This window comes from Mus caroli, unplaced genomic scaffold (genome assembly GCF_978045245.1).
Source record: "Mus caroli unplaced genomic scaffold, Mus_caroli_1 scaffold_2, whole genome shotgun sequence".
In the NCBI taxonomy this organism is placed as follows: Eukaryota; Metazoa; Chordata; class Mammalia; order Rodentia; family Muridae; genus Mus; species Mus caroli.
This window is the reverse complement of record NW_028227257.1, coordinates 115,199,997-115,214,348: the sequence shown is the minus strand read 5'-3', so window position 1 is coordinate 115,214,348 and position 14,352 is coordinate 115,199,997. Positions and strand designations below refer to the sequence as shown.

The 14,352-nt window shown below is 37.2% G+C and overlaps 1 protein-coding gene across 11 annotated transcripts in view; it reads right to left on the bottom strand.

Annotated features, from left to right (window-relative positions):
- Positions 1-14,352, bottom strand: part of Scn3a (sodium voltage-gated channel alpha subunit 3) — a 110,401-nt gene that overhangs the window by 20,792 nt on the left and 75,257 nt on the right. For all 11 annotated transcript variants that reach the window (XM_085834822.1, XM_085834825.1, XM_085834826.1 and 8 more), the window contains 3 exons: positions 6,448-6,568; positions 5,143-5,297; positions 4,250-4,423 (listed from right to left, as the gene is read on the bottom strand). In XM_085834822.1, the coding sequence (XP_085690948.1) occupies positions 4,250-4,423; positions 5,143-5,297; positions 6,448-6,568 (450 nt within the window). The remainder of the gene's footprint in view (positions 1-4,249; positions 4,424-5,142; positions 5,298-6,447; positions 6,569-14,352) is intronic.

Below are 14,352 nucleotides of genomic sequence, written 5' to 3'. Positions count from 1 at the left end.
TACAAGTCATGGCTTCCACAGGCGTTTTCCATAAACATTCTAAGCACTATTTTTGTTTGTTTCAAACTGCGTATTTTGAAACATGTGGTCTCGCCATATTTATGTCTTTACTCCTTTAAGGTGATTACAACCAAATCACACTGCATGTTATGTATGCTAAAAAAAAGAATCTCAGTGTCTTTGTTAATGGATACATCATCTTTAATCAAGTGCAAGCCTGGGTTTGAAGTGTTGATTTGACTGTGAGAATGATTACGACTGTTTATGATGTCTATAATTATAAGTGATGAGGATGCGTTTGCTGATGGATGGTGCTATGCTTGTATAAAACCTCACAAGGACCATACGGATTCCGGTTGTTCTCAAAAAAATGTCAAGTAAATATTAATTAGGCCATGTATTGAGTCTACCAGCATTGGTAAAAATAGTTTCTATAGTTCTGAAAATATTACAGCATATTATGCAATTTATGAGAATGATGTCATTTTGATAAGAAAAAGTTAACACAAATGGAAAAGGTGATCTGTCTAGTACAATATTGCGGTAGACAGAGACACGGGTTTGGATGACCTTCTTGATGCTAAGTTGAATCATCATACATGCTGTGGACCTCTTCATTCAGAACATATTCTGTTTTGCTTGTTTGCTTATTTATTTGTTTATTTGCTGTTGTCTTTTGCCCAACTTCTTAATGTTAAAGTTCAGACTTTACTCCTTATTAATTTTTATTCTCTGTCTAGGAGTTAAAGCATGTTTGTAGATTCAAAAAGCATCTCTAGCCTGGTAGCCCCTAAATTCACACATGGGCTTCTGGCTTCTCTCTTGAGCACAAGACTTGTATAAAATTCACCATCTACTAAATAAATGTCTGGTGTCTGATAAATGCACCTCCTCCTCTCCTCTCCCCACTGTGCCAAACTTGTTTTCTGATAGTCTGCAGCACAGTTGTTGGTTCTGTCTGATACTCTTGTGTTTAAGGTAGAAGAATCCCCATATGCTGGATCCACTCTGTTTCTTCATTTCATGTACACTGCTCATCAATAAATCATGACCTTGCTCTAAGACAAACATCTTTCCTGGATGACTAAAGTAACTTCCTTATCCATCTTCCCACTTCCATTATTTACCTTCCTTCCTCCAAATATCATCCTTTAAAAACATTAGTTACACCTCTGCATGAATTAAGTCCCCAAGTCTTCCTCTCATAATTATGTATCATAAATTGTCACCATGTTCTGCATATATAATTACATGTCATGCATATATAATTACTGGTGAGGCTTTTGGTCCATGTCCGACTCAGTTTCCACATCCCCCCTCCCATGTTTCATCCCAGGCTAGGAGAGCAATTTTCTTCCCTGTTTATTCCATTTCTACTCCTCATCTTCACATTAGAGTCAAAGGTTAGAACCACATGACTCCTTCTTCCGTCCATTCTCTGAATGAAAGTTGCCTCCCCCTGACCACCTCTTAGGAACACCTACGTAGACAGTACCTGACAATGATTTCCTGCCTCCAACCCGGAGTCACATCCTGTCCTATGACTCTTTGTTATTACACAGCAGTGATCCTACCTTTAGATTTAGTTGTTTTAATAATCGAAGCTTATTTACTGTGCTTCCCATCCCTTGGAGTACAGTTTCTGCTAGAAGTTTGCCTGTCTCCACTTAGCTCCTTTGACTACAATACCTTGTGTCTCCTATAAGGTTTTCAAATAGAGTTAAAGAGTAAATGGGTTCATTTTAGGAGGTTAAAAAGACCACTGTGGTCACATTTAGTATGATGTCAAAGAAGTGACATTTTAAAAAACATAGCTACATTTCTCAAATATAGAATTAATTTTTCAAAGATAAGAAATATTCCTTGTTGTAAGTCCTACCTTTCTGTGGCAGTTTGGTGCAGGGTCAGCAATTTGCTTTTAAGGTATTTTATTGAGGGTTTGGAGATACGGCTCAGAGGTTAAGAGCAGTAACTACTCTTCCAGAGGAGCTGGGGTCGATGCCTAGCATCGACATGACAGCTTGTAACCATCTCTACCTCTAGTTCCAGTGGATTTGGTTTCTTTTTCTGGACTGGGTTGGTACCTGGCACGCATGTGGTATACAGACATATATGCTACCAAGGTACTCATAAAAAGAAAAATAATGGAAAATAAAAAGATATATTTTGTACTTTGAAAAATGATATCAATCTAGTGTATGCTATAACTTAACTCAGTCGATCCAGTTCTTTGAAGTTAACTTGTTATCATCTGCTAACATGAATTTATATATTTCAGATCTTGTTTGGGGTTAGAAGCAGAAAATCTAATATAAAACAGCTTGCTCCTAATCAGTAGCAGTCTGGTAATTTTGTTACTCACTAAAGGACAAATAATTTTGGCATAATTGGATGCTCCTTTAAATATTATTCACTAGAAGATATCAAAATATCTATTTAACATAATTAAAATATATGTATTATATATTATATAAATATAATATATATGTAAAGCTTTTGAGGTTACCTCACTAGTAAATTGTTGTCATACATAACTAAAATAAAATATGAACAGTTAGACAGAGACTACAGAAGGGAAAAAAAGGCAGTCTAGTTTAGAAACAAGGATTTCGGAAACAAGTTTCAACTTTGTGATTAGTAGTTATGTCAGAAAAATTATTTAAACTTCAGTTTCCAAGTATCTAGATTACAGTGAGGGCCATCTTTAAAGACCCATTCCAGCTCAGACTGCAGAACATTCAACTGTCCTTTATGAAGAGCTTTTTCAGGACCACCTACGAGTAATCTCTATTATGCATGAAGATTGGAAGTCACCTATGGGGCATTGAATGAAACTTAGCAGACTGGCGGCGAGCTCAGGGGGCTGGACACATTTTGGCTGTGTAGGTAAGTACCTAACAACAGGTGTAGGTAAGAAGGGCAGTGGTAGTTGGACAGACCTAGGCTGAAATTGCTAAAATGAGTGGCCAAGCATATATAGCAATCGCTGCTTCATATTCAAATGTTACAGCTAAAAGTGGAGTGCTTTTTGATTGCCCAGAAGGCAGGGCATGGGGAGCCTTGTTTCTTTTGGGAGACTATGTGGCCTTGTACAGTGAGACATCTCAGACTACAGGGCACCAGCTGACCATTATCTCCCTAGGTGTCTCTATTATTTAGATTAAAAAGACAAAATAGTCCCAAAGCCAGACAGATCCCATGTTCCCAATGCTGCTCTTGCCACTCGCCTCAGGTCAGGCCAAGCAGACCTTTGTCTTATTCTTTGCCTTGGTAGATATCTCATTAGCTATAGGGATTCCCAACTACTTATTATAAAATAGAGAAGTATGTTATTGTCTCTACAGACATGTAACTGAAGGAATACAGAAAACAAGTCAATTATTATTATTTACTCACAAGTAATTTACTTGGGACTTAAAGTGAAAATTCTCAAAATTCATGACTGACTCTCCTGAAGATTTTTAAATGATCAGTTAATAAGCTAAGTGCTTACATCTACTCCATCAGCAAATAGGCTTGTTTACGTGTGACAAAACCTCAAATGTCTGCCTGTGGTACAGAGCTGCCTCTGTGTGTTTTCTCTTACCACTTCTACATTTGGGCCACTTCCTCTTTTTTTCTTTTCTTTTTCCTTTCCTTTCCTTTCCTTTCCTTTCCTTTCCTTTCCTTTCCTTTCCTTTCCTTTCCTTTCCTTTCCTTTCCTTTCCTTTTCTTTTTTTCTCTTCTTTTCTTTTGAAAAATGAGCTCCAATCTTTATTGCATAGAGAAAGAAAAACCTTCTACTCTTTTATTGCTAAATGTATTAAAACCAAGTCTGTAAGAAGAAAGCTTTGTTCTCATTACTAAGACTAAGCCTGCCTTGCTATTAAGAAAAGACCTGGTCTGTCCCATGGTAAGGAGGAGCTTGCCTGCTCCTTCTGCTCTCTCTGCAGCTTCTTCTTTTGTCCCCTTTCCCTCTACATTCTGCATATTGCTCTCTTAATTTTTTCTTTTCTTTTTTTTGGGGGGGGGGATTGGATATGTTCTTCATTTACATTTCAAATGTTTTATACTTTCCAGGTTGCATGAGAGCTAGGAGTCCCTGTGGAATTTACTGCAGGCTTTCTTGCTGTTTGTTTGATTGTTTTATTTTAATCTCCATTGTTACATCAGCATGAATGAATAAAGGTTCTCGGTGCTAAGGTCTTAATCACAGAAGTATATGAAAACTCATTCTTAACAATTCCTAGAAATCACCTCTGATACTCACATCAACAATCAAGAAGTCCAACCAGCACCAAGCATTGGTGAAATAGGTTTGAAATCCATAGGCCACCCATTTGAGGAGCATTTCTAGGATGAAGATGTAAGTGAAGACTTTGTCAGCATACTCCAGCATGGTTTTGATGGTCTTTCGTTGCTCAATGTATATATCTTCAAAGGCCTGCGAATCAAGAAAACTTTATTTACTTTAATGATCTGTCTTCCCCAAAACATTTACAAATATTTCTAGTGTCATATTGAGAACCAAGCAACACTTAGAGGAGTATTGGCTTAAATCACTCAAATATTTTTCCATCAGGCAGAAGCTAAAGACCAAAGCTAGCTAGGGAATATTGGCACAGGAATGTTGGCATCTATATTGATTTTATATATACTGTTATCTTACTTCTCACCCAAAAGCAGCTACCTCAATCACTGCCAAAATCATGCTTCCATTCATGGAAGATGAACTAAAGACATCTAGTTCATAAGAGATAGAACTCGCTTCTTCCAACAATATCTTCTGTGATTCCATCACTTATTATTAAAGAATAATTTCACTGTACATAAAGAAAGCAAGATTCACAGATAATCCATAAATACAATTATTAAGGCAGATTGGGTGACATTTGGCTGGGATGCTACCAGAGCTAGGGTAATGTCTTTTCAAATGGTAGGTCATCGAGCAAAACATCTGGTGGGCCAACAGCAGATGTAAAATCCCTTCTGTCTCTTTCATGGTTCTGACTTGTTTTGAACACAATTTTACAGAGTTCTCAGCTCTCCATGACACAGATACACCTATTGTTTTAATTTCTAAACTAAGTGGGCACTTGTAGCATCACCAGGGAGTTGGCTACTTCAGCAGAGCTTGGTTCGTGCCAATGCACAATCACTTACCAAAGCACCACTACTGAGGAGAATCATGAACACAATGAACGTCTCAAACCAGTTGTGTTCCACAATGCTATAGCAGGTCTTCCTAAGATTCCACCAGATTTTTCCTTTACCTTCTTCCGTACTTACTTGGCAGAAGGGAAATTTTTTAATGCATCCTAAAAAGGCAATATTAATAAAATAAATTAGGGAAATAGACTTTGATCATTAATATAAAAAAATAACATTTTTACTTCTTCCTTACCCCAACTCTAGCTCATTTTATAGGTAGCTGGCTGCTTTCCTGCCCAGTTTTGTTTCAACACTCTCCTATATAATGAATCATACTTAAACTTATAGATTTAGAATTTATGGAATTTCCATACATTTGCTTGAGTTAAAAAAAATGGTTTATATTTTTCAATACAGGTTAGAATCACTTTGCCTTGAGGCCACTAAGGAAAATAGAGTCCTTTTTCATCACACTGGTTTGGGAGCAAAGCCAAATATTCAAGTTGTTTATGCATATTCCCATGTGACCCTGGGTACTCACTCCCTTCTTTTCAAGCATAGAAAACCCCACTGCCTCCCTAGGTGTCAGCCACTGTCAGTCTTCTCAAGCTAATTTATATTTAGCCTTGCTTCTTTTCTTAGTCACACCTATGACTCATGTTGCAATCCGTGCCTCTTATTCTGCTCTCTTCTTCTCTGCCTCCTAGACAGCTTATGATTTCCAATTTCTGTCCAATCTGTTGCTCTCTCTCAGCTACTACTTGTCGCATTAAACCCCATCGCAACAAATCAATAAATCTTTATTACGAGATGAGCTGGCCACGAGAAGAACCACATGGCAGTGTGCCAACACTCTATAACACAACATCATTTCCAAACAGCTCTGGTCAGAGCACAAATTAGACAAATTTGGAACTAGGAGGAATGAGTATAATTACTGTAGCTTGTATAAGTCCAGTTACCCGACTCCCGTGCATTTTGAAGGGACTGTCATGTCAATGATGTGACAGTCCAGAATGATGTGCATCTCAAATGCTATTACAGTCTGGAGGATAAGGACAATCAGAGCAAAACAGAAGAAACAATGAAAACAACATATGTGCTTAGCATACTTTCTCATTGGTCCAGACACAGGCTCGTCTGTAGTTTAATCTGGAATTTTTTAAGATCTGAAGCAACTTAAGACATACAGAGTGGATGGAACAGGGCAAACAAAATAAACATGCCCTCGCCATTTTTTTCTGTATGTGTCTTTTAAATGAGGCTTATTCAGATTCTGTATTGATGAAGCATTTCAACAAGTTAGAGTTTCTTTACCTTCAGTAAAGCAAGCTTCTGGCTTAAGGTCCTCCTCAGGTTCAATTTCAGCTTGTTCACCTTCTCGGGGCGGAGCAACGTCAACTGTGCTTCCTTCAGAAGAGCTGGTTGCATTTAATTTCTGGAAACAAAGCCCATGTCAAAGATGTGACTCTCTCCCCCTTTACTCAAGTGATCAGGAAACACTCTGTCATGTGTGGGAAAAAATGGCACTAAAAGTGACACCTTTAATTCTACTGGTGGTGATACACTGGTAACATGAGCAAGGTCTACTCTTTAGACAGAAAGACAGGGATTAGTGTGGATGCCTGGAAAGACAGACAACCTTGCTTTACAATCTTCATTTGCACATGAAGGCCATGTGCAAACAACTACGAATGCTACAACCACATCAAGAAGGGTCTCATAAAGTTCAGGATGCTCTCATCTACTAATCATTATTTTAATTAAATGCATCAAATCAGATCACAACTTCCACCTCTTCAGATGGAATTTTTCAGAGGGCCAAGGACACCATCAGTTGATTCTAAGTACTGTCTATGTTTCTGTAATTTTAGCAAGGCAGGGCTACGGGTTAACATCAATCACACTCATTATGGCTCAGCTTTGAGCTATATTTTTCTCCAGCTTACATAATTTTCTCCTTACTTTACTAGAAGAAAATGATGGATCACCCCCTCTCATTCTTTTTTGAACATCATAAATGAATTCAACCCTTGCAAAGGATTCTAAATGAAATGGAAATTTCTCCATAAATGACATTGTCTGGAATCTTTATTAGGAGCTTATTCCCAATGCAACGTATGATCAGGCTGCAAATTTTTCCTTTAAATAAATCATTGTGACACGGTACACGGCAAGAATAGCCACCTTAATGTTGCCAGAATAAATATCTGATAAATTTTCTAGGGTCATGTGGGAACATATCACAGATGTGCAGTGTTTTATGGAAACCGAGGCAAAAACATGACAGGCAGCAAGGCTTAGGGAATGGAAAGCTTTTAGGTGGAAGAACATCTCACAGACAGACCAATGGCTTCAAAGCTCCACTGATTGCAGCAGCCCAGTGTCTGGGTCACACTGTTCTGGCTTTTGGAAAGAGCGAACATACTAATCTAAACGGACCTAAATGCTTCCCTAAACAGAAGTTCTAGTCGGAGGAATCTGGCTCCTGACTTATCTTAAATCTCAAGGCCAATATGGTCTTAATATTTTTTGAAACATGAACAATAAATCAAAGAGTAATTTTAGGATAGTGATTGCTTCCTGTGTTTTTATTTTGAGTTAACTATGCCAGACTAAATATTTAATAAAATATAATAGTAATATGTATTAATATATGTTAAATATATCATCCCTTCTAGTGAGTAGATGCTGGAGAGTGGAGCTAGTTGATCATTTTGAGTTGACGGGTCTTAGAATTGTCATACAACACAATTTTTTTTACTTCAAATCCCTTTACATTGGAAAATGTGGGAAGCTGAGACAGACTTTCTCCTCCCAAGCTTTTTGGGTTCTTTTAGCCAGGATATTTCTATTCTTAAAAAAGGAAAAGTCCAGGAAAGCTGCGACTGAGTATAGAGGTAGCAGCTTCTGTTGTAACTCAGGGCATACTGGGTAATGGCAACCAACACTCAGCTTCACCAGTGGCTGATGGGGTGAATGCTATGGCTTTTGATGAGTGGGCACAATCATGCCACTGCATAAAGAGCATTGGTAAGAAACAAAAGTATTCAGAGATAAGTCATAAAAGAGGTTCATGTGCATTGTCACCCTCTTGGCCAGCTGTGCTCAATAATGTCTTTTGAGCATGGTCATGATCTACCTTCTCCATAAATTCTGTCTTACATGGCTGCCTCAGTTAAATGTCATGGTTCATTTAGCTTGCTACACTTTTGCCTTTGGCCAAATATGTTTTTATATAGAAGAGTGAACAGATATACATGTATATGTCCACAAACATATACTTGCACATATATACCAAGTACACAGTACACATACATATTAGGTATGAAAATGTCAATTATATAAGCAAATAGGGAATAGACATAATCTTCATATTACTTTTATGAAGAGTGAATAGATGAGAATTACAATGTTTAGATCACTTCATCTCTACTTTTTGATAAACTATGTGAATACATTGATTTGAATAAAGTCTAGCAATATTAGAAAATGTTTTCAATGAATATTAGAAACATATACTTCCAAATGTTTTTCTACAATACCAGACATTCAATAAAGAATATTGAGGGGAGAATATTATTACTATTATATAAATATACATGCATGTATGCTTTCTCATGTGAATATTTTTAGAAAATATACTTACCCTTCACTTCCCATTAACCAATGGAATTACGTTTATCGTTCAATCAAATTTATCTTAGCGATGCTACACTGATATACACTTGTACTTAAATATAGACACTTATTTAACATACTGCTTCATAGGACAATTAATACCAGCGACTAACCTGGATGACTAGCTTGCCCAGTGTGGACTACTAGATTTAATTTTGCTATTGTGTTGACTTAAGATGATACATGTCCAGCTATAGCTAGTACATTTGGATATCATAATGCCCATATCCAGTTGGCTCTGGAGATAATGCATATGTGTCTTAGGGAGAAAACTTTTCTATTCCCCACCCCCATATGCCCAGTGCTCTGATATTCAGCATGTCTTAAAAATATGTGGGGAAAAGATCTTGTCTTCTTTCTAGTCTTGTCTAAAGAGCAGAACCTGCTTATATTGAGAGCTGTTTTGTAGCCATCCAAGAGATTTCCTGATTATTAAGCATTTTTAGCTTCAGCCCTGGAAAGTTTCCCAAAGAATGTACAGAGGGCTTCTTATAAGTCCTTAGGACTTTCATGAACCAAAAACGGAAAGATGGTATACTAGTTTCTGTCTCATAAGTGTTTTACAGAAGGCTTCTCTTCTCTGAGGGTTTAGAGTGAGCTACCACAAGTCAGAGTTCTAGTCCTACTGTGGTGAGCAAGGCCACACCACTGTTTGAAACCCTCGGGCCATATTTTGGTCATAGGAAAGTATGAATATTTTATTCTGTGAAACTATGAAAATCTTGTTTGAACTATGTGAAGACATCAAAGGTAGCCATTTTACTTACATTAGTAAATGAACCCATGAGTTGAGTTCAGATTAAGTGACATAAACTGTTCAATATACTACCTGGTATTCTCGAGTCACTGAACACATGAAGAAATTCATATCTGCATTTTCAAATCACTATTTTACTTTCTAGAAAAATAAGCACTTACATTCTAGACATTGGTATAAGAACAGTCTATACTAATTCTATACATTGTTATGAATGACTACTTACTAAACATTATGAAATTAATACTCTAGCAAAGGGTAAAATTCTTATCACTATGCCAAAACAATTACCAGACTAATTCAAAAGCATATGACTTATTTAAAAGCAGTGACTGATGATATATATATATATATACAAAGGAAAAACTTACTTTTATTTATATTGCCAGAGTTGTGATACTACAATGATATCAAAAGAGCAAAGAAACCAGAAATGAAATTTACCATATTAAATTACATAAATACACTAAGTAGCCAAAGTTAGTACTTGTTCCAAGGTAGTTAGAACAAATAAACATATCTGGAAATTTAGGCATAACAGCAGAAGTCCTCCACATAGTACAAGTTCAGTCTCGCTTCCTTGTACTATTTTCTCCTTAACTTGTCCAATATTACATGGCCCTTAAAAGTTAGAGTCTTCCATCCCTTGTAGAGACTGCTGAGTCTACAAAAGGATGATGGCTCAGGCTCTATGAATGCACGCTGGAAGCAGGATTTAAGATGCAACATTCTCCAGGCCGAACTCAGCCGCAGAAAACATGCCTGGCTATAGCAGAAGCCCGGCGCAGTGCTGTGGAAGCGCTCGCTGATCCAAGAACCATGCTCTCAAACATGGTACCTGATTACTATGCGTTCAAGGTCAACTACAGCTACCACTCACTCAGAGGAATGGATTATCTCAAAAGAGGAATGACAGAATTAGCAACCAAACAGGCCAAGAGGACGGTTTTTCTCCCCAGATCACGTGACCTGATAGAGCCCATCCTCTGAATAGCGCTCTTGAAGTTTTGTCCAATTAAATAATAGAATTTAACTTTCAGAGATGGAAGAGAATGTTAGCAACTGGCCTACTTCCACTGAAATGCGCTCACATTTCATTCATTTTTTTCAATCAGTGCTCACATTGTTTGACTCTTACAAACTGCTGTATGGTTCAAGAGACAAAATAAAAGATTCAGCCATTACAGATTGCCTCAAAAATCGAGCCATTACTCTCAAGAATTCTCGATTTTGTCACACAGGTAGACAAAGAGTCTTTTTAGGACCTTGGTGAGATAACTTGGATATGAAAATTCATATCCTGGTTTAAAACATTTTATATGAACAACAAGCAGCCATATACTGAGGCCATTTGTTGCTTGTCCAAGACAAGAAGTGACTAAAACTAATAACTCACTTTCCAACCACTTACTGAGTGGTTAAAAAATATAAACTGCCACCATCTGGTTTCTCCTTGACATATGTTAAATGTGCAATACCCTCAGTGCTCCTTTTATGTAAAAATAGCCATATTCATAAAAGCATGGTATGTAAAATGGAAAGTAATTACATTGTCGGTGAAGAGTAAGGCAAAGGGCATTAAGAAAGCAGGAGAGAAAGACCACTTATCCTGAAACAGGAGATAAACATTTCCATCAGAACTAGACATAATTGGGGTTTCCTCCACAGAAGAATGCCAAGACAGTTCTTTAAAGGTGGAGATGGGTTAAAGTGGCTATTTATATACCCATCTCTGCCTCTTGAAATGTTATTTGAAAGACAAGTCAAGAAATCAAAAGCTAAAGTCATTTCCCATCGTTTATCAAAGTATGAAAACAACACAGTGCTTTTTCCAGTAGGCTGGAGGCTCAAGAACTCAGTCAAATGCCTGTTCTTTAAAATTTTTCACAAAAGCTTCGGAAATAAGTCTTCCTGCAAGGAACATGATGAGACCTACAACTTCCCAACACTCCTTCATTCTGTCCAGCTAAATCAACAGCAACAGTGTTTTTCCACTTTTCATTAAAAACTATTTTTGTATTGGTAGGACTCAACAAGTCTCAATGCTTCCATAGGAGAATGGATGTGTAAATTAAACTCACAGACAACTGTAAGTTTAAAGTAGATTTTAGCCCATCAAAAGTCCAACATTTAGCAATGTTTGACTTCTGGTTAGTTTTCCCTCTAAAACTTTCACTTTGGCCGAAATCAGTAAGCAACACCACCAACAGGAGACAGTCAAGTCTACAGAGTAAAGACTCAGCTAACCCAGACTATCACAGTATTTGCAGGAGATGACTCTGCTCCTCAGAAAGCTATAACCAACCATCAAAACCCGTAAATGTTCCGAGTGTCATTTTTTTGCACACTCAGTCTAAGGTAGAACATTTAGGGAGAGATTAATGTACACAGAGAAAACACCAAGTCAAAAACGATTAAAATCAAACAAAAAACAAAAACAAGTATGTTAGAGCAATGATTTAGTGTGTCTTGTGTGTCCCATGGGACATGCTTACATCATGGAGTCTTCCTTTACTTTAGGATGACCACTGTGTTTTTATCAGACACTTGACTGAAAAAAAATTTCCAAACTGTTCAAAGATACCTGGTGCTCAAATGCACATTCAGACAAATATCTGGCTTTATCAAGATCTCACTACTCTCCTGTTGTTTTTAACAGAGCCTTTCTGAAAGCATGAAGGCAAACATTTCCATCTGGAGCACGGGAATTTTTCATTTGAAAGTGATATTCATTGATCTGAATATAATGACTTGAAAATGGCAGTATTATCTCCCTCTCTCTCTTACACACACACACACACACACACACACACACACACTCACACACAAACATAAATCTCTTGAGGCTTATTTTGGTGGCACAGTTTACATATAAGGGCTGAATCATCAATAACAAAAAAAAAGCTGTGGTCTTATTTTAATGAAATAAAAACAGAAATTAAAAATGTGCATGCTCTCATAAGTCTCTGATTATATCGAATTGTAAGCATTTCTGGTATGTTTAAAATTTATATCGTGGTAAATCTCATCGGGCATGCAATTATTTCTGTTTTGAAAACTAAAAGACTAAAGTGGAGAGCCCATCAGCAGAATAAAACATGATGTTGGGACTGCCCATGTCTCCTGACCATGCTGTGATGTGTCACACGCTTCAGCAGAGAACAGCTGGGCCAGCCTCGCACTTCCTTGCCACGGCAGGGGAAGGAAAGTAGCTGCAGAACATGCAGGCCAGTCAAAATTCGTTTAGGAAGTGACTGTATTAGCACAACTTGCTTGGGTAACCTGGGTAAAAGTGGTGGCTCGAGCCTCTGGCTGCTTAAAAGACACCAGAGCGGCATTCTTGATGGCGCCAGCTTGGTCTCACCCCTGTGAGAAGTAAGAATGGTCAGAAGTGAAGGTCATGGTAAGCTAGTGCTAGACTGAATTTGGAATTCAGCTAAGAACATGGTCATTGAAAGCATTTCTCTTAAATCTTTCCTTTGGGAAGATAAGCCAGTAATCCTTTAAACATTAAATTAGAAAGATCTATAGTTATTATGATTATGTGAACATTGAAACCATAAAAACCAGAATGGTACATTAGAGAATGCTACACTGTTTGCAGAAATTTGAGTTTCCCTAAATTAGAAATAGAAGTATTTTGAAATTCATGTCTTCAATTCTTTCATGCAAAACTTTGAGTTTGTTTCCATACCAGCCTGTTTATATAAATGGCATATACATGCACACATGATGAATGCATTTATGAAATACACACTAGATAATGCATAAAATACTAGAGTTTATACCTATATCAGGGATTGTTTATCCCTGGCATCGGTTTCTAGTTGTATTTTATTACAGAAATGAGTGGAAATACTTGAGTAGCTCAGGTTTTCCAACCATCTAAGCTGATTGGTTTACTACCTAATGTAAAGGAAAAAATGTATGCAATTTAGAAATGTTTTTTAGTTTTAAGGATAAATGTAACAAAACTCTGTTGTGTTCAGCCTACTGATTGCTTACTCTGTGAGCAAAACCAAGGGATATCACATGCTCTCCAAAGTAGAACTCAATGCTATACTTCAGCTGTGGTCCAGAAACTAGCAAAAAACAAATGAAAGCATCACGTGTGTGTGTGTGTGTGTGTGTGTGTGTGTGTGTTTGTGTGTGTGTGCCTGTGCAAGGTGGTGCATATGTGAAGTATACTTATGTGGAATTTAGCTAAATCTGTCCTAATGTAATGTTAGAGTATACCAATATTTGCTATTATTTTTTAAAGTTCTATGTTATGTGATGTCTCTGAGCATATACGAGAATTTTCCTATTGCTTTTGGATAGGTTTTTGTGGTACTAACTTAAATTTGTCATCCACATAAACTTAATGTTGAATAAATGAAAAATTTATCATATTTGAAGCAGAATGTGATATTGAGAAACATACATAATAATGTTTTGATTATTCTTTGAGAATTTAACACATTGAACTTTGACCCTATTCCTTCCCTTACCTCAGATCCTCTCTCACTTCCCTACCACCAATCTTCATAACAATATAATTTAAAAAAATTTATATTCTACATCTGAGTGTTTTTCCTGTACTTATAGATGTGAACCATGCAGTGCCTTTGGAGTCCAGAGCAGTGTCAAATCCCTTGTAACTGGAGTTACAGACAGATGTTACCTATCATGTGGATGCTGGGAAACAAGCCTAGGTCTTCTGCAAGAGCAGCAGGTGCTTTGAATCTCTGGGGCATCTCACTAGCTCCATAGCAAAGCAATATTTAATATTGCTTTTTATAAGC